Source organism: Elgaria multicarinata, chromosome 2 (assembly GCF_023053635.1).
Source record: "Elgaria multicarinata webbii isolate HBS135686 ecotype San Diego chromosome 2, rElgMul1.1.pri, whole genome shotgun sequence".
Taxonomy (NCBI): Eukaryota; Metazoa; Chordata; class Lepidosauria; order Squamata; family Anguidae; genus Elgaria; species Elgaria multicarinata.
The window spans coordinates 66,663,964-66,691,559 of NC_086172.1; the positions used below are offsets into that span (position 1 = coordinate 66,663,964).

Genomic DNA, 27,596 nt, shown 5'->3' on the forward strand with positions numbered 1-27,596 from the left:
GGTTGGAAAGAGCATCAATGTAGCTGTGACGTGGCTCGCACTGCAGGGCACAGCATTAGCGACGTCATGAAGATGAGGGCCCTATTAGTTTTAAGCTAGATAACACTGAACCCCTCTCACCTCAAATGTTATAAACTTCTATAGCATATTGGAAATAGTAATTACATTTTCTCTTTGGCTACCTAGAAACAGCAATACACTTTCCCCAAATATAATAATCTACTGATATATGATATATATCAAGTAGAATAACTTACTTTGAAAGACAAATGTCAACCAAAAATTGTTATTTATTCTGACATAACTCTGAACACCTATAGTTTTTTCCCAGCAAGGTAAAGTAGCTTGGTGGTCACAATATTTGGCAAAGAAATGGCCTGAAGTGAAAGGGTTAAAAACCCTCCTCATACTAATCTTCCACTTCAAATTGCAGCCTTACCAGCTGCAGTTTATTACAATATGCACACGCATTAAAAAGAATCACAGAACTATCTGTATGGTTTCTAGAACTGGGAAGATACTACAACTTTGAAACAGGAGGGGAGAGTTGAGAGCAAGTGCTAATCCTCAGCCTATGGGTTAATTTGGCTCAGTTCAGACAACATGTTAATTAACACCGTGAGAAAGCTCCACACAGCATGTTCTAACTCCACCGTTGTGTGACTGTGGGCTACCATGGATTTGAGTAAAATCCATAGTGATGTTTGATTGAAAGTTCCTCCACGCTCTCTCCTCCCCCGTTTCTCCCAATGGTATCCTATCAGCCATTGCTGGGGGGAAAAACCAATTCTGGCAGCTCTCCTAGAGTGGCACTTTTTTGCCACTCTTGCCAGGGAACTCTGTAGCCAGTGGGAAATGTCAACTCAACGTAACAGAAAACTCCACAAAGCCCGCCACACAACAGTTGTGCAGGAACTCTCCTCTGCACAGTGTGGATATTCTGCATGGAGTGTTTATTTTAAAAAAACCTCCACTGTTGTGTGGAGTTTACCTGCCTGACAACACATTTCTCAATGGTGGTGTCAAAACTCCACCACGGAATTCTAAAACCACCATTGAGAAACATGTTGTCTGAACTGAGCCTTTTTCACTAGTGCTCCAATTCTACATATACACAGCTACTTAAAAAAGGCTTGCCACTGAAAATTGTGCTATTCCAAAAGACTTCCTTCATACTATCAATTAGGGTGGCAAGGAAGAAGATCATGACACACAGAGCAGCATTAAGCCCATTCATTCAAAACCAACTTGAGAATCCTCCATCACTTGTGTGATAGATCTCTCTCAACTAATTGGCTTGCACACTTTTTCCCCTTCCTCAGAAATAAAATTTCTTATGTATATTATATCTTATATAAATGCATATTGTTTGAGCAAATATTACTGGCTGGTAATATTTAATGGCAGTTTACTGACTGGTAAAGAGTTTCACAAGACAATACATCTGAATAATTCCACTGGTTTCCTCATAGTTATCATCCAGGAAGCACAATGAAACTTGATGAACTTGCTCAAGGCTCTTAATCCTCACCATAATGTTCCATGCCATGCAGAATTTCAGACAAGCCAATTTGAATATATATTTACATTTGCGTCTTTAGAACTCAGCTAGAAAACAGATGATGATGAATAATTATTATTATTAATAATAATAATAATAATAATAATAATAATAATTTGTTACCCACCTCTCCCTCTGGATCAAGGCAGGGTCCAATACAAATGCCATCACCGTAAAATACACATAACTAATTAAAACATTTAAAACTAATACATTATTAAAAGCAGCACATTATTAAAAAGGCATCTTAAAATTCAACTGGGTCACAGATGCAGAACATTCCCTGTAAGAGCTGATAGCAGTACAAATCATTCCACAGAAGGAAGAGATATTAGTGAATATCATGTAACAGAATAGGTCTAATTTCGCTGTCAATGCTGAAAAGTGCTCCACTGCTGGAAGTAATTTAGGGCCAGTTCGTACATTCACCACAGCCCATCATGGGACATGCAAGCAGCCATTTTGAATATTCAACCTCCAGTGGTGGATTGCCATGGTTTGCTGTGTTATCTGAACCTGGGTGAAAAGCTGTTTGAGGATTAAATGATCCTTAACCCTCAAATAACCCTTTGTTGTGTCACCTGGGTTCGGATGACACAACAAAGCACAGCAACCCCTCACTGGGGACTGAACCTTCAAAAAGGCTGCAGCAATCATGCAAACCAGGTAATTAATTGCGTGATGTGCCTTCACTTTAGACAACATAATATGGAAAACACTAGATAGCAATCGTCTTTCTAGCGAAGGCCACGTACATCATTTCAAGGAAGGGCAAAAATGAACTATTAGTTAGCTTCTGTGTTGATCCTAGACCTTTCACTAAGTAATTATAACTTATTAGGCCACTTCTGACCCAAGATACCACATGGAACTCAATTAAGAAAATCAGTGATGCAGGATCTATTAAGGTCTAGTTCTCACTGAGATGCTAAACCTGTGTTTGGGTGGTACCATTGAGTATTCTTCCATACAAAAAGAAATTCTCCATATAGCTATATCATGATGCTTAAAGAAGTGTGCTCATCTCTATATGATAGACAGCTCCTTGCTTCAGAGTTTGGAAGATTTCTGTCACATAACAGGATTCAGTTTGTTCTTACATACAAACTATGCTTCAATGCCACTCCCCTCTTCCATCTCAGTCCGTAGTATGGTTCAGGAACAGCAAACATGCAATGCAAATTCCTAGCCCAGCATTCAAAATTACTCACAATTAACTGTATTGAGCAGACCTTCCCTTTGTATTGGCCACAGCCAATCTCCTTGCAATATTTGTTTTTTCTGCAAACTACTTAGGCAGCATAGTGTTCCCACGTTTTTTCATGCTTCAAGATCAGTCCTCAGGTCAGATCCCAACATGGCTAGAAGTCCCGTCCCCCCCGGTCCATGAAACATGTTTTAAACAAACAAAAGGCACACACCTCTCATGCTTTCACAATTTGCTTTAAGAATTCAGCACAGAGGTGCCTTATCAGTATGGTACTTTGTACAGAGAAGCACATTACAAATAGTCACATTCATTGCCTTTTTGCTTGTTAACTTTTGGCAAACTGTATGAACTCGCAACATATTTTCTAAACTTAAGGGGCAAAAGTTACACCAAATCGGTTGCCATTGAATTAGTCCACATGCTAGAGCCAAATGTTCAACTCAAGTTCTATAAGAGTTAGCATCTCAGCCTCAGTTTGCACATCCATAATCCAGAATTATTTTATTAGAACAACTAAGATTAAGGATTTGTTGCTAGGCTGAAATTCTTTGAATGAGTCAAGCTGGTGAAAGTTTCATCATTTCATTTCACCTGTTTCAGCCTTTGAGAACTACAAGTTCAATCGTAGCTTTTAAAGCTCAACTAAAAACTTTTGTTTTTCCTAAAGCTTTTAAAACTTGATGTTGTGCGGACTTTATACTGTTAGTTTTACCCTACCCTGTGCCTGCTTACCCTACCCTGTGCCTGTTGGCATTCTCTTCCCCTCCTTATTGTTTTATTATGATTTTATTAGATTGTAAGCCTATGCGGTAGGGCCTTGCTATTTACTGTTTTACTCTGTACAGCACCATGTACATTGATGGTGCTATATAAATAAATAAATAAATAATAATAATAATAATAATAATAATAATAATAATAATAATTTAAAGCAGCAAGTTAATTTAAGTGAACTGATAAGCAATAAATTTGGATGCATTCTCACTAACAACTTAACTGGGTGGTCATATTTTACAAAATGCATGTACACCAACATCTTCACATAAAAATGTGGCCTGGGACATTGCTTAAAGTGGTTCCACAAGGCACATAGTCACAGGGAAAACCATGTATACTGCCCCAAACTTCATGGGCAGGATAACAATAAATAAAATGTCTCTGGGAAGTTTGTAAGCTGGGATATAAGAGTAATAGCATTCCCCTATTGCTTGTTCCTACCATTTGGAATTCAGAGAGAGAAAGCTGTACGTTATAACCTTTTAAAGTCTTTTCTACATCACCCAATCTTAAGTGTTATGTTTCCTATGGGCTTACCAGCTAACCTATTCCCTATTCCCTATGATACTGCTTATTTTGGATTGTTGGATCCAGAACCAAAGACACAGAACAATTCTCAAATACAGAGGGAAAATAAAAAGGCTCTCATTAAAGCCAATTTGGCAAGTATCCCTGTTGCATATTCCTGCACCTTCACCCCACCCACATGAGCAAAGTAATGGATAAAAGCTCCTTTTAACAAGAGCCTTTTCTTTCTATTTTCCCTCTGTATCCGAGACTTGTTCTGTGTCTTTGGTTCTGGATCCAGCGATCCAAAATAAAGAGCTCATTAAAGGGATATGCCCATCAGCAAAGTAAAGGATAAAACCTCCCTCCATAAAGGTGCAGGGGTGGATTAACAGAGAATTAGAGAGGTGTGTGTGTGTTTCTTTATGGGAAGGAGGAATGGTTTGAGAGAGGATTTCTTTAAAAAATCCTTTAAAAATCAACTGATGAAAGGAGCAGCTTCCAACTTGGCATACCTAAAGTACTACTTAAGAACTATCATGCTACCAAGTTTCATCTCTTTATCTTTAAAAATGATGGAGCTGTAAGCATTTTTGTTAATTCCAATAGGCTATAATGAAGCTAAACAGAGGTGGCCATACCACATCCAATAAGGACAAGAACCAATGAACTGAAGGGGGAAGTAGAAGAGGCAGAGTGAGGCACAGTGGCATGGGAGAGTAAATAAGACATGAGATGGAATAGTGCAACAACGCACAGATATATAAAATTTCAGGAAATTTTGAGACAATGGGGGAAAACGTGTTTTTTTCCAGAAAAAAGGAAATTTGGGGGGAAATAGTGCTCTTTGCAGATGTAAAGTCACTTTTTTTGCTTTAGGACAACCTTTCCCAACATGGTGCCCTCCAGATATTTTGGACTTCAGCTCCCATCAGTGTTAGGCATCATGGCCAATGATCAGTAACCCTGGGCATGGCAGACCAAAACTTCTGGAAGGCACCAGGTTGGGGTGTTTGCTCATAAAATTATCATTATATTTTAAAACTTTTAAAAACAAATTCAGTAAGTAAATTTGCAATTATTGTCTGAATTGATTAGAACGACATTAAATGACTGCTACAGTATCAGAAACACAGAACTCTGTAGAACAAAACCCAGAACAAACCCCAAATAATCAAGAATGCACATTTACTGTCAAGAATGCACAATGGTGACTCTACTCACATGTTTGGAAACTGAGCATAAATCTCTATCCATAAAATATATTTTAGATGAATAATGTTAGTAAGGAATTGTAGTGGAATTACTCCGTTTGGCTTAGCAATTCCCTGGCTGGAGAAGGGGAGTCTGACTCAGCCAGCCCAGACACATGCCCCTTCACTGCCGCTTGTTAACCCTTTACAGTCTAGGTTCTCAAGGAAACTACGCCACACTCCAGAAGTAGGGACCAAACACTTTTATTCTTGACACTACACACTTTTACAAGGGTCCACACATTAAGGTAAACACTTAAGAGGTTTGGGGGAAGAACATGGACAAAGGAATAACACACATAGGACAGCAGGGACTAATACCTCACCCTTCCCTTTCACACGCTCAAGCCTAACAGAATTCGCACTCACTCCCCACTTAACCACCCCCACCAGCCATAACTCCGGCAAGGCCTCTTGCCCAAAATTGTACCCAAACTTATTCTAAAACAAAACAACTTAATTCTGCGACTCAACCATTGTTGCTCACCCTGACTTGGCTTTACGCCACTCGAGCTAAACTCCTTCCCTCAGCGGCTGCGTGGGGCCTCCACCATCCAGCTGGTCCGGCCTGGATGCTTTGACTCACCACACACACACTGAACTCCTAACACCCACAAGAAAGAGGCCGTACCCTTAGGTGCCTAAGCCTTTTATCTCCTTCTGGGACCCCTTTGTCACCAGACCCACCCTGACCAATAGAAACCCCATAACAACCCACACCTGTCCCGAAGGGAGGGGGAATGCTCCCAGACATTGCACAGCTGCAACTTGTTACTCTCCTTGGCACCAGCCCGGGGAGGCGTTATCAGATGCCAGGCGCTTCTCGCCCAGTGCGGCCTTGGCATTTTGCTTGCTACTCCCTTTTCAGACACAAAGAACCCCTCTCCCTCTCCCTGGGATGAAGCAAAAGATGTTCTTTTAAAGGAACCATGGGCTCAGCCCATGACAGGAATGAAAGAAATATACTGGGAATCTTACAGAGAGGATTAAAAAACACTTCTTCCATGGCTTCATTATTTCCAGACATTATATCTCTAGTCGTTCTATAAAGTGTTCCCATTACATAGTTTTTTGAATTCATTTTGCATGGAATAAAGGCTGGCTAACAATAAATAAATACACAGCCTTAAATTCTAAAAGAAAATATTTCATAATCCAAAGCTATTCAATTTTTCTTTTTTAAAAAAAACAAAAAAAAAAAACAAAAATGTTCCTTGGGGAAGGGCAGGAAACCATTTCCCCCATTTTTTCAAGGTTTTTTCCCCAGGCCTTCACATCTCTAAACCTACCTCACAGGGTGGTTGTGAGGCTACAATGGCAGAGAATCACATATGCCGCCTACAGGTCTTTAATGAAAAGGTGGGAAATAAGTGTTAAAATGCTTTTTCAAAAAGTCAGCACTGCCATGAACAGCTTATTCAACATAAAGCGAACTGTCTATTATTACTGTATTTTATAAATCTTACGAATACTCCATCATAAATAAGACCAGCTCCTAAATCAGAAATAGCCCATAGCTGTCATATTATTACAACCAATAGGGCCAATTAAGAGAACAGCAGAGCCATGAGCTGGCTAAAGCAAGTCTAAGAACAGAATGTCTACAGAGATAGAAACACACTGGGCCTAAGAATACAAGACCCATAATTTCCTATCAGAACTATATAATCAGATGTTCAAAGATCAATATATAGCCTTAAAAGTGAAATCTGTGCTACTAATAAGATATTATGGCATTTAAAAGACACTGCAGTGATTTTTAGAAGTACACATTCTCTACCTTTGAACTACACTGTGGTAGTTGTTCCCTTCTCAACTGATAACAGAAAGGCATGGTAAGCCTTTTCCCTAACCTGGAAGCAAAGACCGCTGGAGAGAAGACACAGAACAAGAAGCAATTATTTTTTTAGGCAGGGCTCAGAGGGCTACTCAGTGAGTTACAGGGAGCAATGGTTGCCTGTGTGCAGAGTGAAGAGAAGCAAACCCACAACAAGCAACAAGAACATGCAGTCCAAGGACTGATAACTCACAGGCTTGAGGCTTTTTGCTATTTAATGTATCTGATCCCCAAATACTGCCTTAGGCATAAGTACCTTTAGGGCAGTTAAAAGGTAGGGAGGATCAGAGGGAATTGCAGCACCATTTTCAAAGAGGTTTATGAGGGGAACACCTTGGAGTGCATTCTGTTTATCCCTCAAGGAAAGCTCCAATTTACAAAAGGTTCAAAAATACATTGTGTAAAGGCAAGAGGATGACTGCTTAACCCACAGTCATCCTGAACTTAAAAGCCATGCTGGATCAGACCAAGAATCCATCTAGTCCAGCACTCTGTTTACACAGTGGGCAACCAGTCCCTGGATAAAGGAAAAACAATGTGTTCAAGCTGCAGCATAAGAAATTCACTATGGAACTAGTTAGATTTGCTAAACTTATTGAGAGATGGACATTAGATCAAATTGCTAATGGAGTTATGCAATCTCTTTTCTGGACATATTTATAATATGTATCACTTAATGAACCTAGATTGTTGATGACAGCTTACCATTCATGATCTTATGGCCACCCAGACACTGGGTGTCTGGGTGGGGAGCATTTAGGCCCTCCCTCAGGCAGCAAAGCGTCTTGGGCCGGCACAGACAGCAGCATTCTCTGTGGAACCTTTCTCCCCACAGAGATGCATCTCTAGCCATTGCTCTCAATTTTCAGAAACTAAGGGATATTCTTTCTTTTTAGAATGTTGCTTTGGGGTGCTCGAGTAGGGGGTATTTAAAGTATGATTCATGCTTGCTGTTTCGTGTATTTACTGTTTGCTTCTTAAACTCTTTAAATGATTTAAATTCATTTTTAAGAGTTTAAGAGTGCAGTGCTATTGGGATGGCCATAAACCTTTCAAATTCACAGGCTTGCGGCCATCCAACGCAGAGCAGAAGAGGAAATCTTCATCTCCATGCTCCTCCCACTTTGCATTTTGGCTAGGTGAGCTTTATTGCCTGTCTAGCTGGGGCTCTGTGAAGCAGGAGGGAAGGAGACTAGAGAGGCCTTAAGCTGGTCTCCCCAGCCCCCTCCCTGCCCACTGGCACTTCTGTGAGCTCAGAGAGGCAGCTGCCACAGTTTTCTCTGCACTGGATGGGAGGGGAGCACAGATTCCCAGCGCTGCGTCCAACCCCAGATCCAGGAATCTTAACTATCCATCCTATGGACCCCCAGATCCTGTGTAGGGGTCATAGGATTGCTCCTTAAGTTCTTAATATTATGTAAGCTGCTGTGGCTAACTAAGCATTGTATGCTGGAAGAATACTAAATAAATCATTTATGGTTTTAGTTTCATGGACCCCAAAAGCTAAGAATGCATACATACCACATATTTATATGCAAACAAGTCACCACGTTGTACCAGTCACCCTTTCTTTTAATTCAATGACAGGTTCCCTCATAATTCACACACAAGTTGCTCCTATGGGGAAGAGGTGAGACTAGCCAGATATAACACAAGGAGACAATACGCCTCTTGTTATGACCACAGAAGAAAGACAAACATGATCAGCTTGCAGCCAGGCAGCCAGGAAATCACCAGATATTAGAGCAATATTAATGCCTGCCTTTAAGGTTAAATGCAGATATACAGATCAACCAAATGCATACTTAGAAGTGCAAAACCACAAACTGAAATATGCTCATGAATCCATTATGTCTATTAAGTGCTGCGTGTGCATAAAAAACAAGGCATTCAGTTTGGCTATACTTTGTTCTCAGCTTTTCTTGTTTTGACACCATAAGGGGAACATCTGTACCTTCATTCCCCCCTCCCCGTTGGGCTAATTTGGGGGGATTTAGATTGGACAAAAGCTGTAGAGAGGGAAGGGTTAAATCCCCTCCCTTAGCAGTGCTGGTCTGACCAACTCCAGAATAAATTGAGAAGTAGCACATATTCTCAAATGATTTAACTGGGTATAGGTGTAGGAACAGTAGCAGAGTCAGATGGTGTTCTTCTACATAACAGGTATATATAGCAACATGCCAAGAAATCCTACTAGACTGAATGCATGCCTATTTCTGGAAAGGCACTGTTCCAACTAACATTTGAAACCTTCACACTCAAGAAGCCTTGTTCAGAACTTGGGGCTCATTTTTGTTTGAGAGGAAATCAAGGAACTAGTAGCCCAAGTAGGATATAGAGTATAAGTGAGCCCAAACTAAGCTATGTTTTCCCAACTTGAGAAGTTTGCTTTCACATTTTCTCTAGTTTGTTTTAGATTGCTCCTTGAGGATGACCTTCCACAGAGTGGAAACAGTCAGTCACGGCACAGACCCACTTATCTCAACCTACATTTTAAGGAACAAGGTCATGGGAGAGTTGAAGCAGCTAATAAACTGCACAAGCTTTAATCTCAGATACAACTATATCCCACATACTGGAACACCCATGACGTTTACCGTGGTCCATTTACATTTCCGCATGAAAGCCTTTAAATGTCTTCATGTGTGTATACATGTATTACTGAGAAACATTTATGGATTAAGGACAGGGAACCAGAATGCTAACTTTAGCCTAATGTCAACTGGCCTATCATCAAACCAAAAAACTGGAATTTGGAATAAACAAACAATCATCTTATGTATAGGTTTTATTTACTGAGCTTCCTTTCTAAGCTCAGTGGCAATCCAAACTAAGTGTTTTTTCTCTCTCAATAGTCTTCAGGTCACCTCGGGAAAGTATGCCCATCCTTGTAAGAGACCCTCTGAAAGTAGAGATCAAAACCAGACACTTGGGAGAAACCAATGACCAGACCTGGGAATCCTGTGTAAACCTGACAACAGTTAAAGGACTAATTCAAAGTCAGCAAGACAATCCAAATATATTCTAAGGCTACACTGGTGAATTATCTTTGGAACATTTACCTTCTCAAATGAAAGCATTAGAACATGCAAAAATGTAAACAATCCACCGTTATGTCACCTCCTCTACTACTGCTTCTCACTTTTAAGCCATTATATTCTGCACATGTGCCTCCCTTCCTCCCAATGGAATTTATTAGAGCCATCAACCTACTTACATGCTCCAGAATACAACTGGGAAGAGTGTTAGAGGTTTCCCTACTGTTATATTGAATTGAAGATATGCAAAAAGCACCACTTCCTTTGCCCTAATAAGACCTGCACTCAGTATGACCTTTGGAATGACCCAATGAAGCAGCAGCAACCCTGCCTGTTTGAACCCTTTCTCATGTCCATCAACATCTGTGCTTGATAAACAGCTGCCTACAACTGTTTTTAACAATGAAACCTTACACTGGACTTTGAATTTGCATTGCCAGGGTGGCAAAGGAAAAGAAATCTTGTTGCCTAGCGTTTCTTGTAAAGAAAGTAATAGAATGGTCACTGTGTGTTAGAACTGGGGGAAATGCAAATAGTAAAACCATATGACCACAGAGCAGAAGTCACGTCTCTGGATAGCTGACACTTTTTACGCTCAGCTAAAGGAAACAAAAAATATTCCTAGTGGCAGGAATATATAGGAGTCTTTAGGTGAGATAGCAACAAGCAAACCTTTTTGAAGTTTAGCTTCTCAGTTCTTCCTACATGAGAAAGCAAAATATTCAAGGGACTTAATTATTATTTTTTAAAGAAGTTGCACACTGAATATGGATTATCAAGGCGGTTGGATGGTTACAGTACCCTATTCTGAGGTTTTTGCCTTTTCAAATGTATTACAAAAGAACTTCTTTCCTAAAAGGCTCTTTCCCTCTCTCTCTCTCTCACACACACACATTGAAGTTTACAGAGCTGAGCTATACGAGAGAGAGAGAGAGAGAGAGAGAGAGAGAGAGAGAGAGAGAGAGAGAGGTATTTAAACAAAGCCTGACTATTTTTAAAGGCTTTTCAAATTAGAACTGAAGGCTGTTTCACACATGGTATGTCTCCTATGGTACACAGGGATACAACTTGTGTCCTATTGATACTAGGTTCTCATTACATGTATATGCACCTGCATATTCATTACATGATAGCCTACCCATGAGGTATATGGAATTTCTAAATGCAAAAGTCATATCCATGTAAGAAATTAATCAAGTGTGAATAATATAACACCTTCCCCAAGTATCCCAAATATATTCTCTCGTTAGCCTTTAAAATAACATTATAAAAATAGGCTAGTATTAGAAACTCGAATTGCTACAACTGACCAACAGCCATCTAAGGCCACCCAGGGAAATGGAGCTTAGGCTGGAGAAATCTAAAGCTGGGGATAGGATGCAAGAACAGAAGCAAGGAAGCCAATAATTATTTCCATAAGGATCAGAAAAGGTGAAGTATTTGTTCTACGTAGTCCAGATAACTAAAGTTGATTTGGTTCAAACCCAGAGTCCATCATGGACTCCTATATGCCAACCAAGATTGCAACTGGGATCATTACTTCTCCAGTTCCCAACATGTGATAGGAGTTGGCCAGCCCCAAACTAAAAATGAGAATTCCACAGACAGCTGGATGAGATTCTTTCTCCATTCAGCGGCCTCTTTTCATGCATGGAAAACCAGAAAGCACTCCGTATATGCACAGAAGCCTGTTTGTCCTCTCACAAGTTTTCTTGCTGGACTGGGGGAATTGCATTGGGTGCTCCCCTTCTCAGTCTCACTTGCCCATTTGTAAAATGTGAAATAAGCTTACTAAGAGATCAAACCAATTAAGCGCTATACAAATATAAATGGTCATTGTTTTCAAAGAGCACTTATGACAACTGTAGTAACTATATATGTATTTTGCAAAATGAGGTATACTGAGCACTATGCAGAATTACTTAACGAAGTTGTCTTCCCCTCTTTCCTAATAAGATTTAAGGTGCAATCCTATGCATGTGTAACTGGGGGGGGGGGGAACCCTACAATTGCCAGCATTCCCTAGTCAGCATGACTGATTGGGGAATGCTGGGGGCTATAGGGCTTACTTCTGTCTAAACATGCATAAGATTGCACTCTTAAATGCTAAATGAAGGTACCATTGTTCAGGGAAAATGAAGATAAGCAAATATACCCAGTTGCTGTGTTTTCTTTGACTTCAGTGACTGGAGAGATTTTATTTTGTTTATTCATACAGTTTTTGGCAAAGTACCTTGAAACTGTAATCTCAATAAATACTAGTGGGGCAAATTGTTAAATTATGTAGTTCTCTTGTAACTTAAGCATGGGTTTCTTTCAGTGACAAAGCAAGTCCACCAAGTTGCCTGCAGAAGTATGACTAGTTCTCCCCCACCCTTTTTATATCAGACATATTTATAAAACTCATACAACCCTGGTACATTGAATAATTACATTTGCTAGCTCACTAGAATCTGGAATTGTGGGACACTAGCAGCTCTATTCTAAGCCTATAAATTCTGCTGTAGTTAATGGGTCTACTCAACGACTACAGACACTGTAGCTCTAAGGACCATATCAACACATGAAAAAGAATAGATATATTAGAATGAGCTGCAGTTCCAAAAGCAATGGATACTGCCCAGAAGTTTTTTTCTGTGAGAAGCATTTCCCCCCTCCCCCAGCAAAAGCCATTTCAAGTGATGAACAAACAGATATGAAGTTACATGACATATTAGCAGTAACTAGAAACCACTAAACATTGTGTGTGCACGCATATATTTATGCATACATACTAGTACAGAGAGAGAGAGAGAGAGAGAGAGAGAGAGAGAGAGTGCTGGGAGGGATTAAAGAAGCATAAACATAACAAAAGAGTATCTTTTTCCTGGTGCCTTTGGAGAGAAAGAACTCCAAAAACACCTTGGATACCAGTAATGTAATAAAGTCAGGGCTACTCATTTGTAGCTTAATCTTTCCAAAGCAGAGATAAACAAATATTTAGCTCTTGATTTAACCAAAGTATCATCCAGTCCAGCCTCTCACTTCCAATTCAAAAGAACCTCTAGCTACTAACCTTTGCACGTTGGGAAGCAGCAGCAGCACTTTGTAATGAACCAGCCCAGACAAGGCGTGCTGGCATACGCCTGCCTCCCACCCTTCATTCTGCCTCGGGGGTACTCATGACAATCATCCACCAGGCTTTGGAAAGCCCACCGGCCGATTGCAGGCTTGACTTCACAGTATCTCCAAAGAGAGTGAGGAAGAAAACTACCTTTGGACGGGAGAGAGGGAGGAGCCCCTGCAGAAGTGGGCGCGCCCACTCGCTCAACCCCAGCTGGTGTCTATCTGCCTTTGCCTGCAAGCCTGGCTCAGAACATTATTATGCAACGCGGACAGACAAGCAGAGAGAGAGTGACAAAAAGAGAGAGGGCAAACGCACCTACTACAAACCGCGAAGTTCTTCTCTGTAGCCAAAACATTGCACGAGGAATTCTTCTGTTTATTCGAAAAACAAAAGACAATCTGCCTCTGTTACAAATGTCTGTTGACAAAGTAGGCAGCCTGTCACTTTCGATCTATAGTTTGTTCTGCTATAGATATGCTGCAATGAGCTCCCTAAAAAGAGACTTTTAAAAATGTCTTCAAAAGAGAGAAGAAAGAAGTCTACAGATACTCCCCGCTCTTCTTAGCTATATAGCTCTTGATTCTGGTCAGATTCTGGTCGATCAACCCATTGCTAATACTTCCGGATACAGCCTGTTGGTGGCGCTTAAGAAGTTGCTGCTTCTTTCTAAACACTTTCGCAACGTTTCTGGAGGGGAATTGCCTCTTTATTTTTTCGGCTGGTTCCTGTACAGAGTTGCCAACTGGCTAGAGGCAGGAAGGCTTCTGCTCCTTTAGTATAGATTTAATACGCAAAAATCAACAGGTGAACCTGTTCTGGATATGAAGCTAAACCTTATAGCTAACTAATTGTTGCAGATCAAACTGCTGTTAAAGGGGCTGGTTCAGAAATGGACAAAGAAAAAAAGAAATGGGCAACCCTAATGTTGTGCCTTTAACAGAAGGGTAAGAGGACCAAGTTTCTGTGCTAAAGACACAGTGGTAGGGCCTGTTAAAAAGTTGGCAACCCTAGCTGGATCAGCTGCTGAAGAATCAAATTCTGTTTCTTCCCCTCAATAGCCATTCCACTCTAGGGCTTCCTTTGTCATGTGTGATATTCAAAAATATCAGTGAGTTTGGAATGCATTAAAATAAAATGTCTGCACTGCAGTTAATGTAGGGTTTCCTTTGATTTAAAGACATGCAGTCTGGCTGCCTTATGGAAAGAAATTCAACAGGAGCAGCATTTGCCAACATAAATATGCAGAGATGTTGAATTTCAAAATGCCATGATGTAGCTGTTAAAAACAGATTATTTAGGAAAAAATAGTAATAAGGTTTGCACTCTTTATTTTTCTGGCAATGCTTCTATTTTTTTTTACAGCAACTCAGCAGGTAAAGTGTTCATGGCATAAGATGCAGGGATGGAGAAAGCTTCACCAGTTAGATTTCTGTCTATTGATGGTGCTATATAAATAAATAATAATAATAATAATAATAATAATAATAATGCAGGCAGCCTGCCAGGTACAGAGAGGGTAACTAATCATTTCTAACTGCAATACACATTTTTAAGCAAGCAGTAGTTCCAATGGGAAGTCTATTGGTTAATCCGCTGATGTTGTACTCCAGGATGTGGATGTGGCTGATAGATGTGAAGGTTCAATATTCAGGAATATTGAATTAGCTTCATTGATAGCTTTACTACTCATTACCTTCAGAAGCCCTATTCTGGAGAGAGTAGTTTGCAGACTGAAGGGTGTGGATGACATCTTTGAGCAATGTTGGGCATGAAGTTTTAAGGAGGGAAGCTGTCAACTTTTGCTGTGATTCTTGCCACTCCCTTCCTTGTTTGTTCTTAGAGGTAGCTATTTTATCTATTTGAAGAATACCACAGGGAGCAGTTTGCTTTCCTTAGTTTATTATGGTGTGATGTGTCTGGACTATAAATTCCTTTGGAACATCCTTAATAAATGGTGGCATTATATTAGGGCTGGCAAGTTATTTTACTGGTCGTAACAGCAGTCCAACACACAGAAATTAAGCAGGTGAGAGCCTCTGCTAGCATGGAAATGAAGTGAAGAGAAAAGTTGCACCTGCTTAATTATGCCTGTCAGGCTGCTGTTAAAACCCCAGGAACAGGTGGGTTTTAAAAGGTTTCCTCTGTTCTTTGTATGGCTGATATAAGGGGCTTCCATGACCACAGCTGGAGCTGAGCAGGAAGGAGGAGTTTTAAGTTGGTGGGGTCATGTGGGATGGGATGGTGGATGTGGCTTTGGGTAGCTGGCTGGGGTCTGAAATATTCCCAATTTTTAGAACCCTTGGCTGTCACTAAGGGGGGAAGGGACCCGGCAAGCCAAGAAATAATGGAACTACTGGCTGCAAACTCCACCTAAACCATACCCATCACACCTTCCCATAGCTATTCCCATCAAAATCCCATCCTACATGTTCTGTGCCAGCTCTGCCTATGGAAACAATCATGCAAGTTTACTTCTGTAGACATACAATATGTTTTTCCTGGTAATATCTGGGGCTGATTATTGGTGTTACATAGAACTACATGTAATGAGAAACAAGAAGAATTAAACCCTAAATTACTTACTGCAATAACCAATAGGTTTGCACGACACAGGAAAATGACTACATTGACTACCAAGGACCTTTGTGTTTCAAACTACCTTAGTGTTAATTCCCCCACTCGTTGAGTAGGATCCTCTGCCTTTAACAGAAGCAACACTGGCAGAAAGTAGCTGGTGAAACTTTTCCTGGCATGAAGATTCAGCAATGGGAAAGGCAAAACCTTCTGATTCCTTCCTATTGTATAGCTATCAAAGCCCTGTACCTGACAGGAACAAAGCTGGTAATCCTAGAATCCTCTTTTGAAAAGACTTGCTTACAGCATGCTGCCTTCTCCAAAGTACCCAGAAACCATATTTCAGCCCACATTTTTCCTGATGTTTTTTTGAGCCAACTAGTGGTCATTTCTAATCCAACAGGCTGTCTTTCACAGTTCATTGCAATGTCTGTGTTGAAATCAGCTGTGACTTGTTTACATCTGAGCACAATAGGTAGTGATAACGATGTGTCATCTGTTTCACTGAAAGATTATGAAAATATGGAAAGAGATTTCCAGTGGAAACTTGTAACAGAATTTTGCCTCAGCAAAATATTTATTCCCATAACCAAATGCAAATTTCCCAGTATCCATGAGCCCTATTTTCATTCACCTGTGCTAACAAGAGCGAGAGAAGCAGAATGGCCATTGCCAATTTTTGAGGAAGTGTACAGGTGGCATGAATGCCCCTGAGATGCAAAGGAAAGACAATGGGATTCTTTGACTGTAAACAACACTTTCAGTAAAGCTAAATGTACCTTTTGGCCTGTGGAAACATTGCAAATGACCAGTTTCTTCAAACAAATTATGGAGGGAGAAGCAAAACCTAAGCAGGCAGGTTTATGCTATATTAAGCTTCAGTCCCACGGTTCCTGGAAAATAAACTAGTTACTGGCAGAATAGTCAAACCAAACCTGCTGTTTTAATTTTGCAACAGACATGCTGCTATAGTACCTCAAGTCAGGCAAAACCATTGGTTATTTTTGAGCCTTGTGTAATGACACAAGCATCCAGATGTAAGCAGTGGGAGTCAAGTAATTATGACTACGTGTGGAAGGGAGCAGTGGACTGTTTCTATGAGGATGGGGAAGTCCAGCAACATGGGCAGACCAATGCTAAGTACACATGCAAAAGAAGGGTTTCTGTTGAAGATGGAATTTCAGCAACTTCTGCTTTTCTCTCCTTTGAATGATAAACTGCTTCACTCCCCCGCCCCGCCCCCCAATACCCTTTTATGTAGCAACGAAAGGTCCTGGCATATTTTCCCCTTCCATCTAAATACTCCACATATCCCTTTTTTAAAAAAAAGAAACTACACACACTATAGACTTTGAACAGAAATTGGAGAGTCCCGTATACTTCCATTCTAGATCAAAAAGTGTTTTTTTTCCTTTTGGAAAAAAATTTAAAGTGTCTTTTGCGGCCACTTACAAAGGAGATTTATTATGTAATAAAGAAGAAGAGCACAAGGCCTCCTATGGAAAAACAAGAACTGGATTAATTTTTTAGGATTTGGGAAATCGCCACAAGCAGAAATAATGCATATTTGTACTATTTGGTTTCTTCCCTAGGATCACTGTTGCAGATCACTGTTGTTGTCCATGCAAGTAGTCCTGGCATTCCTGAACATGCACTAGAATGGACAAACATAACATATGTGAACGAGATAGTCATGAATATCATTCCTGCGATCATGGTAATGCAGAGACCAATCATGGTCTCTGTGTATTTATCTGTTGAAGCATGTAGGAATTGTATAGGAGAAGAGATATCTTTTGGTGGAGAGGACTGGGGAGGGGGGCTTAGCTCTCAGTGAGAATGTGAGAAACAAATTTCCCATGCTTTTTAGCAGCGAAATGGCAAGAGAAACTCCTTCTGAGGTGCACACAATGACTGTCAAAAGCGAACTGAGGGAGTAAGTGGGAAACTGTGAGGGACATGCACATTGGACAGCAGGGGAGCGGTTCCCACCAAAATTCCTCAGCTATAGAAGCTTCCTGAATTGACGCTCCATAGAGGTGCAGAGCTAATAACTGTGATACATACAGACTACGAAGAAGTTATGTCTATTCGCTTTAAAAGTTTCATTAGATTTCCCATTAGCACCATTGTCCCAGTTACTGAGGGATCTGGGATGTTGAAGATGTAAAAGCTAGTGACATTCCTTTTATAGCACTTTATTCGGTTTGCAGCTTGCAGTTTTACTTAAGACATGGGGAAACTTTTACCCTTCTTTTGTTATGATAAAATCAGGTATTCCATTTTTTCTTTCTTCTGGAACCTACCATATATACCAACCTTCCTCAACCTGATGCCCTCTAAATGTGTTGGACTACATCCCCCATAATCCCCAGTGACACACAAGAAGGAGCTATCAAAAGACTCAGAGAAACACAAGGTTTGCAAAAATACAAAAAAAGAAAAGGAAAGAAAAAAAAATAGAAAGAGAAATACCTCAGGGCGAAAACTCAACCTGAGGACCAAGTATGCTCAGTGGGCACGGAATATTGACTGACAGAAGGGAAATGGAATGGGTATCCTGGAAGAGGGCACTGCTAAACAGGAGCAGCCCCCACTGCAACATTTTATTGCAGCTTTGTATCACAGCAACCTTATGGGGATGAGGGTGGGAGAAGCGGTGGTGGATGAACTGCCAAACCTCAAACCCGCACTGGAGTCACATTAGGGCTGCTGTACTTCCTCTTCTCCCATTCTGGGGGCTTCTAGAGGATTCAAAGTCTCCTCTGATCTACCATGACATGTCTCCAGAACAGATCCTTTTTGCCCTCTCTGTATCCTATGGTCTCTAGTACACCCTCCAGAGACCATAGTATTGCTCATTTAAAGGCTACTGAGAACACACACCATGATTTTATCCAATGAAACCTCATCATGGGCAAGTAAAGGAAATGTGGCAGGCACACACTTTCTGTCTCCCTCTAAATAATCTTCAAGGTTTAAAATAGAACGATAACAATGTTGTTTCCCCAAAATAGCCTTTCCTGTTTTATTACAGCATTTACAGAGGAAATAAAGAACCTGATGAATTGTGACTTCTTCAGGGATATCTGCAGGGGTGTATTCATCAAGACCAACTGACTTTAATGATACCCTTGGTCTCTCAAATCTGGTAAACAAACATAAGGCTGGTTTTACTAGTGTGTCCAAAAACAGCATGGCTGTAATCCAAAATATAGGTTACACACAACCAAGCCTCCAAACTGTCTACGCTGGAAATCTAGTCCAATCACAATGCAAACATTTCAGTGCCATTTTTCGTCTCTCCAATATTCTGTTTACAACCTTACTTTAAGTAGCAAAGAAATGGCAAACATTAACAGAAACATAGGCTGCTTCTACACAAAGAGTTAATCTGAAATTGACTTGCCGTGTTCACTCCTATTTTAGGGTGAGGTCCACACATCATTATCCATTTGTAATAACCCTGTGGTTTCCTAGTGGTTTTCCTAACTTCTGCAATATCCATGGGTGTGGATGCTCTTAGCGCTAGTAGAAGAATCTATGACTTTGTAGGGCTAAGACATCCCATTTAGAAACACTTATAGCATGTAATCCACATTCCAATGAAGCTATTGGCAAATTTCCACCTAATATTGTATCAAGCCAATGGTGCACCATTAGTAATCTGCTGCCCCGGTTGTCAGGCAAAAGTTGACCCCAAGTAATCTGGGCCACAGAGTCCACCTGGGCCTCCAGTGACAAGGATGGATCTAGGAGTACTCCCAAGCTGCACACCTGCTTCTTCAGAGGTTGTGCAACTCCATCCAGAACAGGTCGTTTACCAAATCCCCAGACTCAGGGACCACCTATCCACAGAGCTTCCATCTTATCAGGATTCAGCCTCATTTTACTAGCCCATTACAGCCTCCAGGCACTGGTCCAGCATCTTCACCACTCCAGCTGACTCTGACGACAAGGAGAAGTAGAGCTGAGTATCATCAGCATACTGATGGCACCCAAGCCCCAAACCCCTAATGATCTCACCCAACGGCTTCATAGAGATGTTAAACAGCATGGGTGATAGAATAGATCCCTGTGGCACCCCACAGCTTAATAGTTATGGGGTAGAACAGGAATCCTGCAATACCACTCTCTGGAATCAGTCCTGCAAGTAGGAGTGGAACCACTGTAAAACAGTGCCTCCTACTCCCATCTCGCAGAGCTGATCCAGTAAGATACCAGTATCAAGAGCCACTGAGAGATCCAGGAAAATCAACAGGGTAGCACTCCCCCTGTCTTTCACCCGGAGTAGGTTGTTGGTCAGAGCAACTGTTTCAGTGCTGTGCCCTGGCCTGAAACCAGACTGAAATGTGTCCAGATAATCAGTTTTCTTCAAGCTGCCCAGTCACCTTGCTCAAAAAGGGGATATTAGCAATAGGGTGGTAGTTCTCACATACCTCTGGGTCCAGGAGGTCCTCCTCAAGAGAGGGTGAACTACAGCCTCTTTCAAGGCAGCAGGCACCATCCCCTGACAAAGTGAGGCATTTACCATCCCCTGGACCCATCCAATCAATCCACCTCTGCTTTTCTATTTTAGAATCAGCAGGTTAATTCATAATTGAGATGATAAAATAAACAGGAATGCCAACGTAATATAACAATTAAGTTCTACTATGCCAAGTTCATGCTTGGTGGTGCTATTTAAATAAATGGAGACTGGTGATGAATTTGACTTGAATAGATAGATTGGATAGGTTGATTTTCATTCACACTTCTCTCTACATTTGCCCTTTGAAGATTTATAATATAAAACTTAAGAGCTTCATTCTCCAGAAAAAGGACAGATATAAAAGAATCTATTCCTCTCAGATGATCCATGGAGCAGTAGTCAAGTCATATACATTATTCTCTTTCCCTAAGAATTACTTTAAAAATCTTTATTTGAACGAGATAAACATACTAACATGTTATTTTTGAAGATCTGTCCCTTGCTGGAAAAACTAAAGGTGTTCTAGAAGGGAAGGTTTATCATGATCTCTTCTCTGAACTTCCTCTAGATGTTTATACGTTAAATACTAACATTCGCAGCTAAGGTTTGTTTTGTTTCTTGCACAGCTCTTTTTGACTGTAAAGCCAAATTCTTCAATCGAGTTTGGGTGCATACCTGCTTTCATTTTAACCTAAGTTAGCAAGAGTTGCATAGGAAACAAATAAAATATATGGTTTGTGGTGGTGGTGGGTGGACACGTGGAAGGGGTAAGGAGTATCAAATATAAATTAGGGATTTTTTTCTTCTGACAACCATTTTTGCACACTGGGGCCCAATCTAAAGTTTGCTAAAGGCCACAATCTTTTCAGTTACTCCATCCTTGGTGTGTAATTAATATGACATGCTGAAAACACCAGTATCATAGTAGTAAAGTTGGTCCTTGAGGGGAGAAAGCCAATGCAACACAAGGCAGCAGAAGCAACAGTAACTTCAAACATGGCATACAAGGTTGCCATATCAGGCCGTTGCAGATCAATTATGGACGCTATGGGATTTTGCCACATGGAAGTGCAAACTCAGGGTCACATAAAACAGACTGGTTATCTCTTTAAAGCACCTTTACATATTTCTACTGGGATTGAATTTCCCCCGATGAGTCTAATCAATTTATCTCATCAGCTATGAGTACACTCAGTGGTATTCTAGGCCAGTCCAACACAAGCTAGAAAATTAATTCCTGCTATATTGTCCCTTTTCTAAACCCACTTCGTAATACAGAAGGATTCCTGCCTTTGTGAGCCCAATAGGCAGCCTGGCCACTGCCGGCAGACAAGAAGTGATGCATGAGCATAACATTATGTTGCTGTCCTTAGGCATAGTTCTCACTGAGCTATGGGCTCTTCCGGCAGGCCTACCCAATTGAATTTTAAAATGTCTTAAAAGATTCTGAGATTTTAATAATGTATTGGTTTTATGTTTTTAATCAGTTTTATGTATTTTATATTTTTGTATTCGATGTTGTTCCCCACCTCGATCCAGAGGGAGAGGCGGGTAAGAAATTATTATTATTATTATTATTATTATTATTATTATTATTAATTTGTTACCCGCCTCTCCCTCTGGATTGAGGCAGTGTACAACACAAATGCAAACACCATAAAATAGATATAACTAATTAAAACATTTAAAACTAATACATTATTAAAAGCAGCACATTATTAAAAAGGCATCTTAAAATTCAACTGGGTAAGCCTGCTGGAAAAGATCACTCTTTATGGCTGCTAATAATAATAATAATAATAATAATAATAATAATAATAATAAGAAGAAGAAGAAGAAGAAGAAGAAGAAGAAGAAGAAGAAGACGACGACTTTGGGTCAGCAGATAGAGACTCATATACTGAATGCTTTGGTATTCAGGGTTGGTAGAGGGAATATATGGTTTGTGGTGGTTCATAGAAAAGAAGCATATTGGGTAAAAATTGGTTAAGTCTCCTTCCTTACAACCTCATTTTCTATGTGAAGGGATGTTCATATTTATTTTGTGTGAGGGAGCATTCAGTCACATGATCTCTCACCTGGAGTGTGAAGTGGGGCAGCCTACACATAACTTGGGCACATCAGCAAGAACTAGCAGTTAGGGTCCATGCAGACTTCTGTGAGGTATTGACCCTCATTCCTATGTTACCATTTAACACATTAAAAATGTGTTGTGAAATTTTGGGTTGAATAACCCGGAGAATGTTTCTAACAATGCAAAACAGGACTGCCCTCTGGCGAGGAGAATGAGGAACAGCAAACTCATTTGCCAGCATAGGTGAACAGCATGTGTTAGAAACCAGCAACAGTTTGTAAAACAGGGGTGGAGAACATGTGGCCTTCCAGATGTTGTTGGACACCTACTCCTAACAGCCCCAGCCAGTATAGGTAATAGTGAAGTATGGTGGAAGTTGCAGTCCAACAAGATCTGGAGAGCTGCACGATCCTCATTCTTGTTGTAAAAGAGTAGAAAGTACTGTGAGAGAGGCTTTGCACACATTTATTTTGTCTTACTGTCCAACAGGTGGTTTTTTTGTAAACAATACTAAAACCTGCACAATCTGCTTACTGAAGGTGAATGTGAGATGCAGGCAGTGCATACCCCACAAGCCACATTTCCCCCCTTTCACAGAGAAGAATGGCAACATACTAAGCACTTTTTTCTGTAATCAGAAACTTATCTGAAGTACAGTGATGCTGTGCTTCAGATAAGTTTCTGATTACATTAGACAAAATACTTTTTTTATATATAATTTTAATTTTTTATTATTAAACAATATACAACAAACACAAAAAACAAATAAAATCACTTAATTCATAAACATAAATTTGCCTTAATATTATATATTCAAATTTAACCTATTAAACATATTTATACTAAACATAACAGTGCTCCCACCACCACGGGATCTCATTCTTGTTTCCAAAAACTCATGGTTTCATCTGTTGGTGGTTTCCCACTTCCTTTAAAAAACACAAACTCTAGGAACTTTTTCCATATACCCTCAAAATCATTCGTTTTTACTATACCTCTTTTCATTTTAATATTACATGTCAATTTATCATTTATAGCAATGTCCCACACTTCTTTATACCATTCTTCAATACAATAGTCTCCTTGAATCTTCCAGTTTCTAGCTACAATCAACCTCGCAGCCGTCAGCAGGTTAGTTATCAGTTCTTTCGCTTCTTTATTACATTTAAGTTCTTCTTGCAGTGAGAGTAATGCAATCCTTGGTGTAACCTCTACTTTAAATCCCATAATCTGCTCAATTTCAAAGAACACCATCTTCCACAACTTTTGCACATGTTTACAATCCCACCACATATGTAAATACGTTCCTTTTTCACCACAACCCCTCCAACAATCTGCTGAAAGCTGTTTATTAATCTTATTTAATCTGACCGGAGTTAAATACCACCTCCATACAAGTTTATAGTAATTCTCCTTTATTCTTAGTGACATATTTCTCAACACTCTCTGTCTCCATAGTCCTTCCCATCTCTGCTGTCCTATTTGTATCTTCAAATCGGTTTCCCAAACCACTTTCCCGACACTATCCAACACTCCTTTCTCAGCTAATATATTATATAGTTGACTCATTAACCCTTTTATCCCTGTATTTAGTCCCTTGTCCATCTCTTTTTTCTCGATTAATTCCTCAAATTTCGTTAGACAAAATACTTAATGATACAGACAGTGAAGCCTGTCTCCATTCTTCTTATATCTCACCACTGAGATCCCAAGGGTGGCAATAGGAGTTTCATGCAAAAGTAAAAGACTGGTATATATCACTCATTATATTCCTTTAAAGGAGTGAGACACCTGAATGGACCCCTTGCCCACATGTCTGTTTAATTACAAAACAAATATTGAATGTGGTCTTCCCCCATAGAAACAATCAGGAACAATCAAAAGATATCTGATTAGAGTGGGGTAGTGAAGGTGGTGGGTAGATATCTCTTTGTCCTTTAGTTCTGCGTGTACATCTCACATCTGATACTTGATAGTAAGAGAATCCTGTGGCTTGTCTAGCCCCAGTGGGAAACCATATCCTGCCATTTGCAGAGGCGTGCCAGTCAGTTTCACTCCACTGGTGATTCCAGATTTTTTATGCACCTGATCAAACTATTTTTTAAACAAAACTTTTACCTGATTAAAGTTTTTGTTTGATGCTTTATATTTTATGTCCAACCCCCCAACGCCCTTTTAACACTTTGAAATCTACTACGATAGGAGGAAGAAGAGGTGGTTTAGTGACTGACACAAGGGGCAGCCAACCAGCACTGCTCGCAAAAACAGTCAGACTCTCAAATCGGCCCAAGCCTAGCAGAGGCCTCTTCTAAGGAGGAGGATTTGGATTCCTCAGCAAACCCCACTCCCATAGAAGACATGGGCAACCTGAGGAGTCCCATTGCAGAGATGCCTCGCCTGAGGTTGACCCCACTCTGAGCCTGAGTCTCCGCCTTTGACCTATGGCTCTCCACAGTACTGGCAGTGACAGACCAAGTGGGATGCTGGGAGTTGTCAGAATGCCTGCCTAGAGGAAAGGTCTACTTGGGAGGAGGAAGACCCCATTGTAGCCACTGAAGAAGCAGACAAGTAGTGAATCAGGGACAATAAGTATATAAGCCCTCAGTCTTCTCCCAGACCTTTGCTGGGTTAACAGCTTTCATAGAACTACCTTGCTCCAGCTGTATGCTCAGGGAATTATATTACAATTGACACAATGGGCACTAAACAGCATTATGCAAATGTGGCTTCTCCCAAACAGGAAAAGCAGTTGTGTGTCCCCAGGCTTATAAAGGTGAAAAAATAAGCATGTAGATCAGAAATACAGAGAGTGCAGTTGCACAGCAGGCTGATAGCTGAAATTATGCACATCTGTTTGCAACCTCAGTTCAACTTTGCTAGTGAAAGAACAGGAGAGGGAAAATCAATGTTGTTAAATTTCTGCCTACCTTTTCCTGAGGGGAAGAAGCAGTCCATCTCCACACTGCTCCGAGAATGGGAAATGCAAAGTGCACTGCTGGGCACCAGGCCTTCCTGAGGTGGACTCCGCTCTGTTGTCCGTACCAAACACCAGCCTGGCCTTTCACTTGGCCTTTCTAGTAACTCCACAGTTTGTCCCACCTGGATACTCAGCTCACTACTGTGGTTGGCAATAAAGTCTTGTAGCACTACAGTTAGTTCACATCCTCCAGACAGCTGTGAGGAGAGAGAAGAGAAGTGAGAAAAGAGAAGTGAGTCACACTTAACAGGATGTCATAATATTTGATATTATTTCATTTGATGCCAATAACCAGAACTTTGACTCAGTGTTACTATGTCCATTGTGTCTCCTTAGAATCTTAGAGCATCTTTACATTAAGGGAAAAACCCCACCCCCTTACCATTCATGTTTTTTCTTGGGCCTTTCTCTTTAGAGTCTTAGAGCATCTTTACATTAAGGGAAAAACCCCACCCCCTTACCATTCATGTGTTCCCTTCAGGCTCCTTCAGATGTGACCATGTGATTTGTAACTGAAACCTTCCCCTCTGGCCAATGTTTCATAAAGCTCAATGAAACACCACCATCTACTGGAGGAATTAATCTCACAATTATTTTAGATAATGGATTATCTTGGGGCGGGGGGGGGGTAGCGAGATTTTTTGGGGAAAGCACAAGAGAAATCCTGGAGGCTGATGGCATCATGTAATGGACCTGCAAACTTCTGTGAGTGGCCAATCATTAGTGTACAATAAATAGTTCATGTAGGTAAGTTCTAAGAGCACAGTTCTCTGCATGTTAAACAGAAAAAAGTCCTATAACTCCTAGCATTCCCCAGCCAGCCATGCTGGAAGACTATAAGGCAAAAGTGCCCTTGCTTAAAAGGTATGCTTGGAGAATCCCTCTGTGATTAAATTGCTGTTACCAAGACATCCATAACCTTCGGTTATGATTTATGACTGCTAATTTTGCCTTCAAGAGTCCCTCACTTTCTGTTTCCTGGAAAAGGATAGTTTATTGCAGGATCACTAGTTTTAAAGTGATGGAGCCTCTGAGGCATTTACTACTTCCTTTGGGAGAGAGACAATGGTTATTATCATCATTGTTAGCTAAAGAGTGCCATCAATGTAAATGGTGCATTACAGAATTAAATAAAGCAGACACTTGCTTTAAGAATTTACCATCCAAGAATGAGACAAAGGGGAGAAAACAGCAAAGGAGTGCTGGAAAACGCAAATTTAGAAACACAGATATTGATAAGTGCAGTCTATACAAGAACTAACTGTTTGCATCTGTTCTGTGGGCAATGTTGAGAGGATATTTATTTTAATCTGCCATTTATAAGAAGGCAACAGTTCCATCCTGCCCCATCCTCACCTTCAGAATGTAACAGAACATTGATTTGCCCTCTATTTGTAACACTGCTTAGACCCTGAGATCCAGATCTGCCAGGTCAAAGTTTTCTTAGCATTTCTACACCATGGGAACTCATAATCTTGCCACTCTATTCGGTATGTATTACTTCCTAGCCCCTACAAAAAAACCCTGAATGTGTACCAGTAACACAATTGCCCTTCCACAATAGTTCTATATGTAGAATTTCCAGGGAAGGTGTAAACAAAACTGCTTCCTGATCTATCTTCATCTGTGTGTGTGTGTTTGTGTGTGTGTGTTTCTTGCTTCAAAGAAGTTGACTGCCAAATTGGTCCTTGGAGGTTGGCTGCCAAGCTGTCCTCAGAATCAGCTTAGGGCACATTCTGCTGTGGACTATCTATTCATACACCGAATGGTGCTGCATTTCTTGGCCCTGGCCTCAGAGGAGGAGGAAGAGGTTGAGCCAGAGGGTTCAGTGTTGCCAGCTGAGGAGGTAGACCAAGCTCCTCCTTCTGAGCAGGAGGCTGATGACCTCACTGAACATGAGGCTGGCAGGAAGAAGTCACTGACTCGGATCCCACAGCACCTGGGTCCACAGAGCTGGAGTTGGGACCTTCACAGGCACCTTCCCCTGGGCTTGAGGAACTGAGAGCCTTCCACACTACCTCAGTGGTACATTATTAATGGGAGTATGTCATGCTGGAGGCCATGGAATGAAGAAGAGCCCATCTTCAGATTAGGGAGGTGGTCCTTTAAGGGTCTGCAGGTCTCCAGCAAAGATGGCTAAGGCAGAGGTGGACTGGAGGCAGAGGCTCAGGCGGCTGTTATTCATCTCTAGCCCTTGTAGGAGCAAGTTGT

The 27,596-nt window shown here is 40.7% G+C and overlaps 1 protein-coding gene across 3 annotated transcripts in view; it reads right to left on the reverse strand.

Moving 5' to 3' along the window:
- The window catches only part of KALRN (kalirin RhoGEF kinase), a 559,448-nt gene that overhangs the window by 72,778 nt on the left and 459,074 nt on the right, over positions 1–27,596 (reverse strand). For 2 of the 3 annotated variants that reach the window (XM_063116665.1, XM_063116664.1), the window contains exon 1: positions 13,239–13,406. In XM_063116665.1, the coding sequence (XP_062972735.1) occupies positions 13,239–13,326 (88 nt within the window). In that variant the 5' untranslated portion in view covers positions 13,327–13,406. Of the gene's footprint in view, positions 1–13,238; positions 13,407–25,335; positions 25,583–27,596 lie in introns of those variants that run through there. The other variant, XM_063116666.1, reaches the window with a different exon arrangement.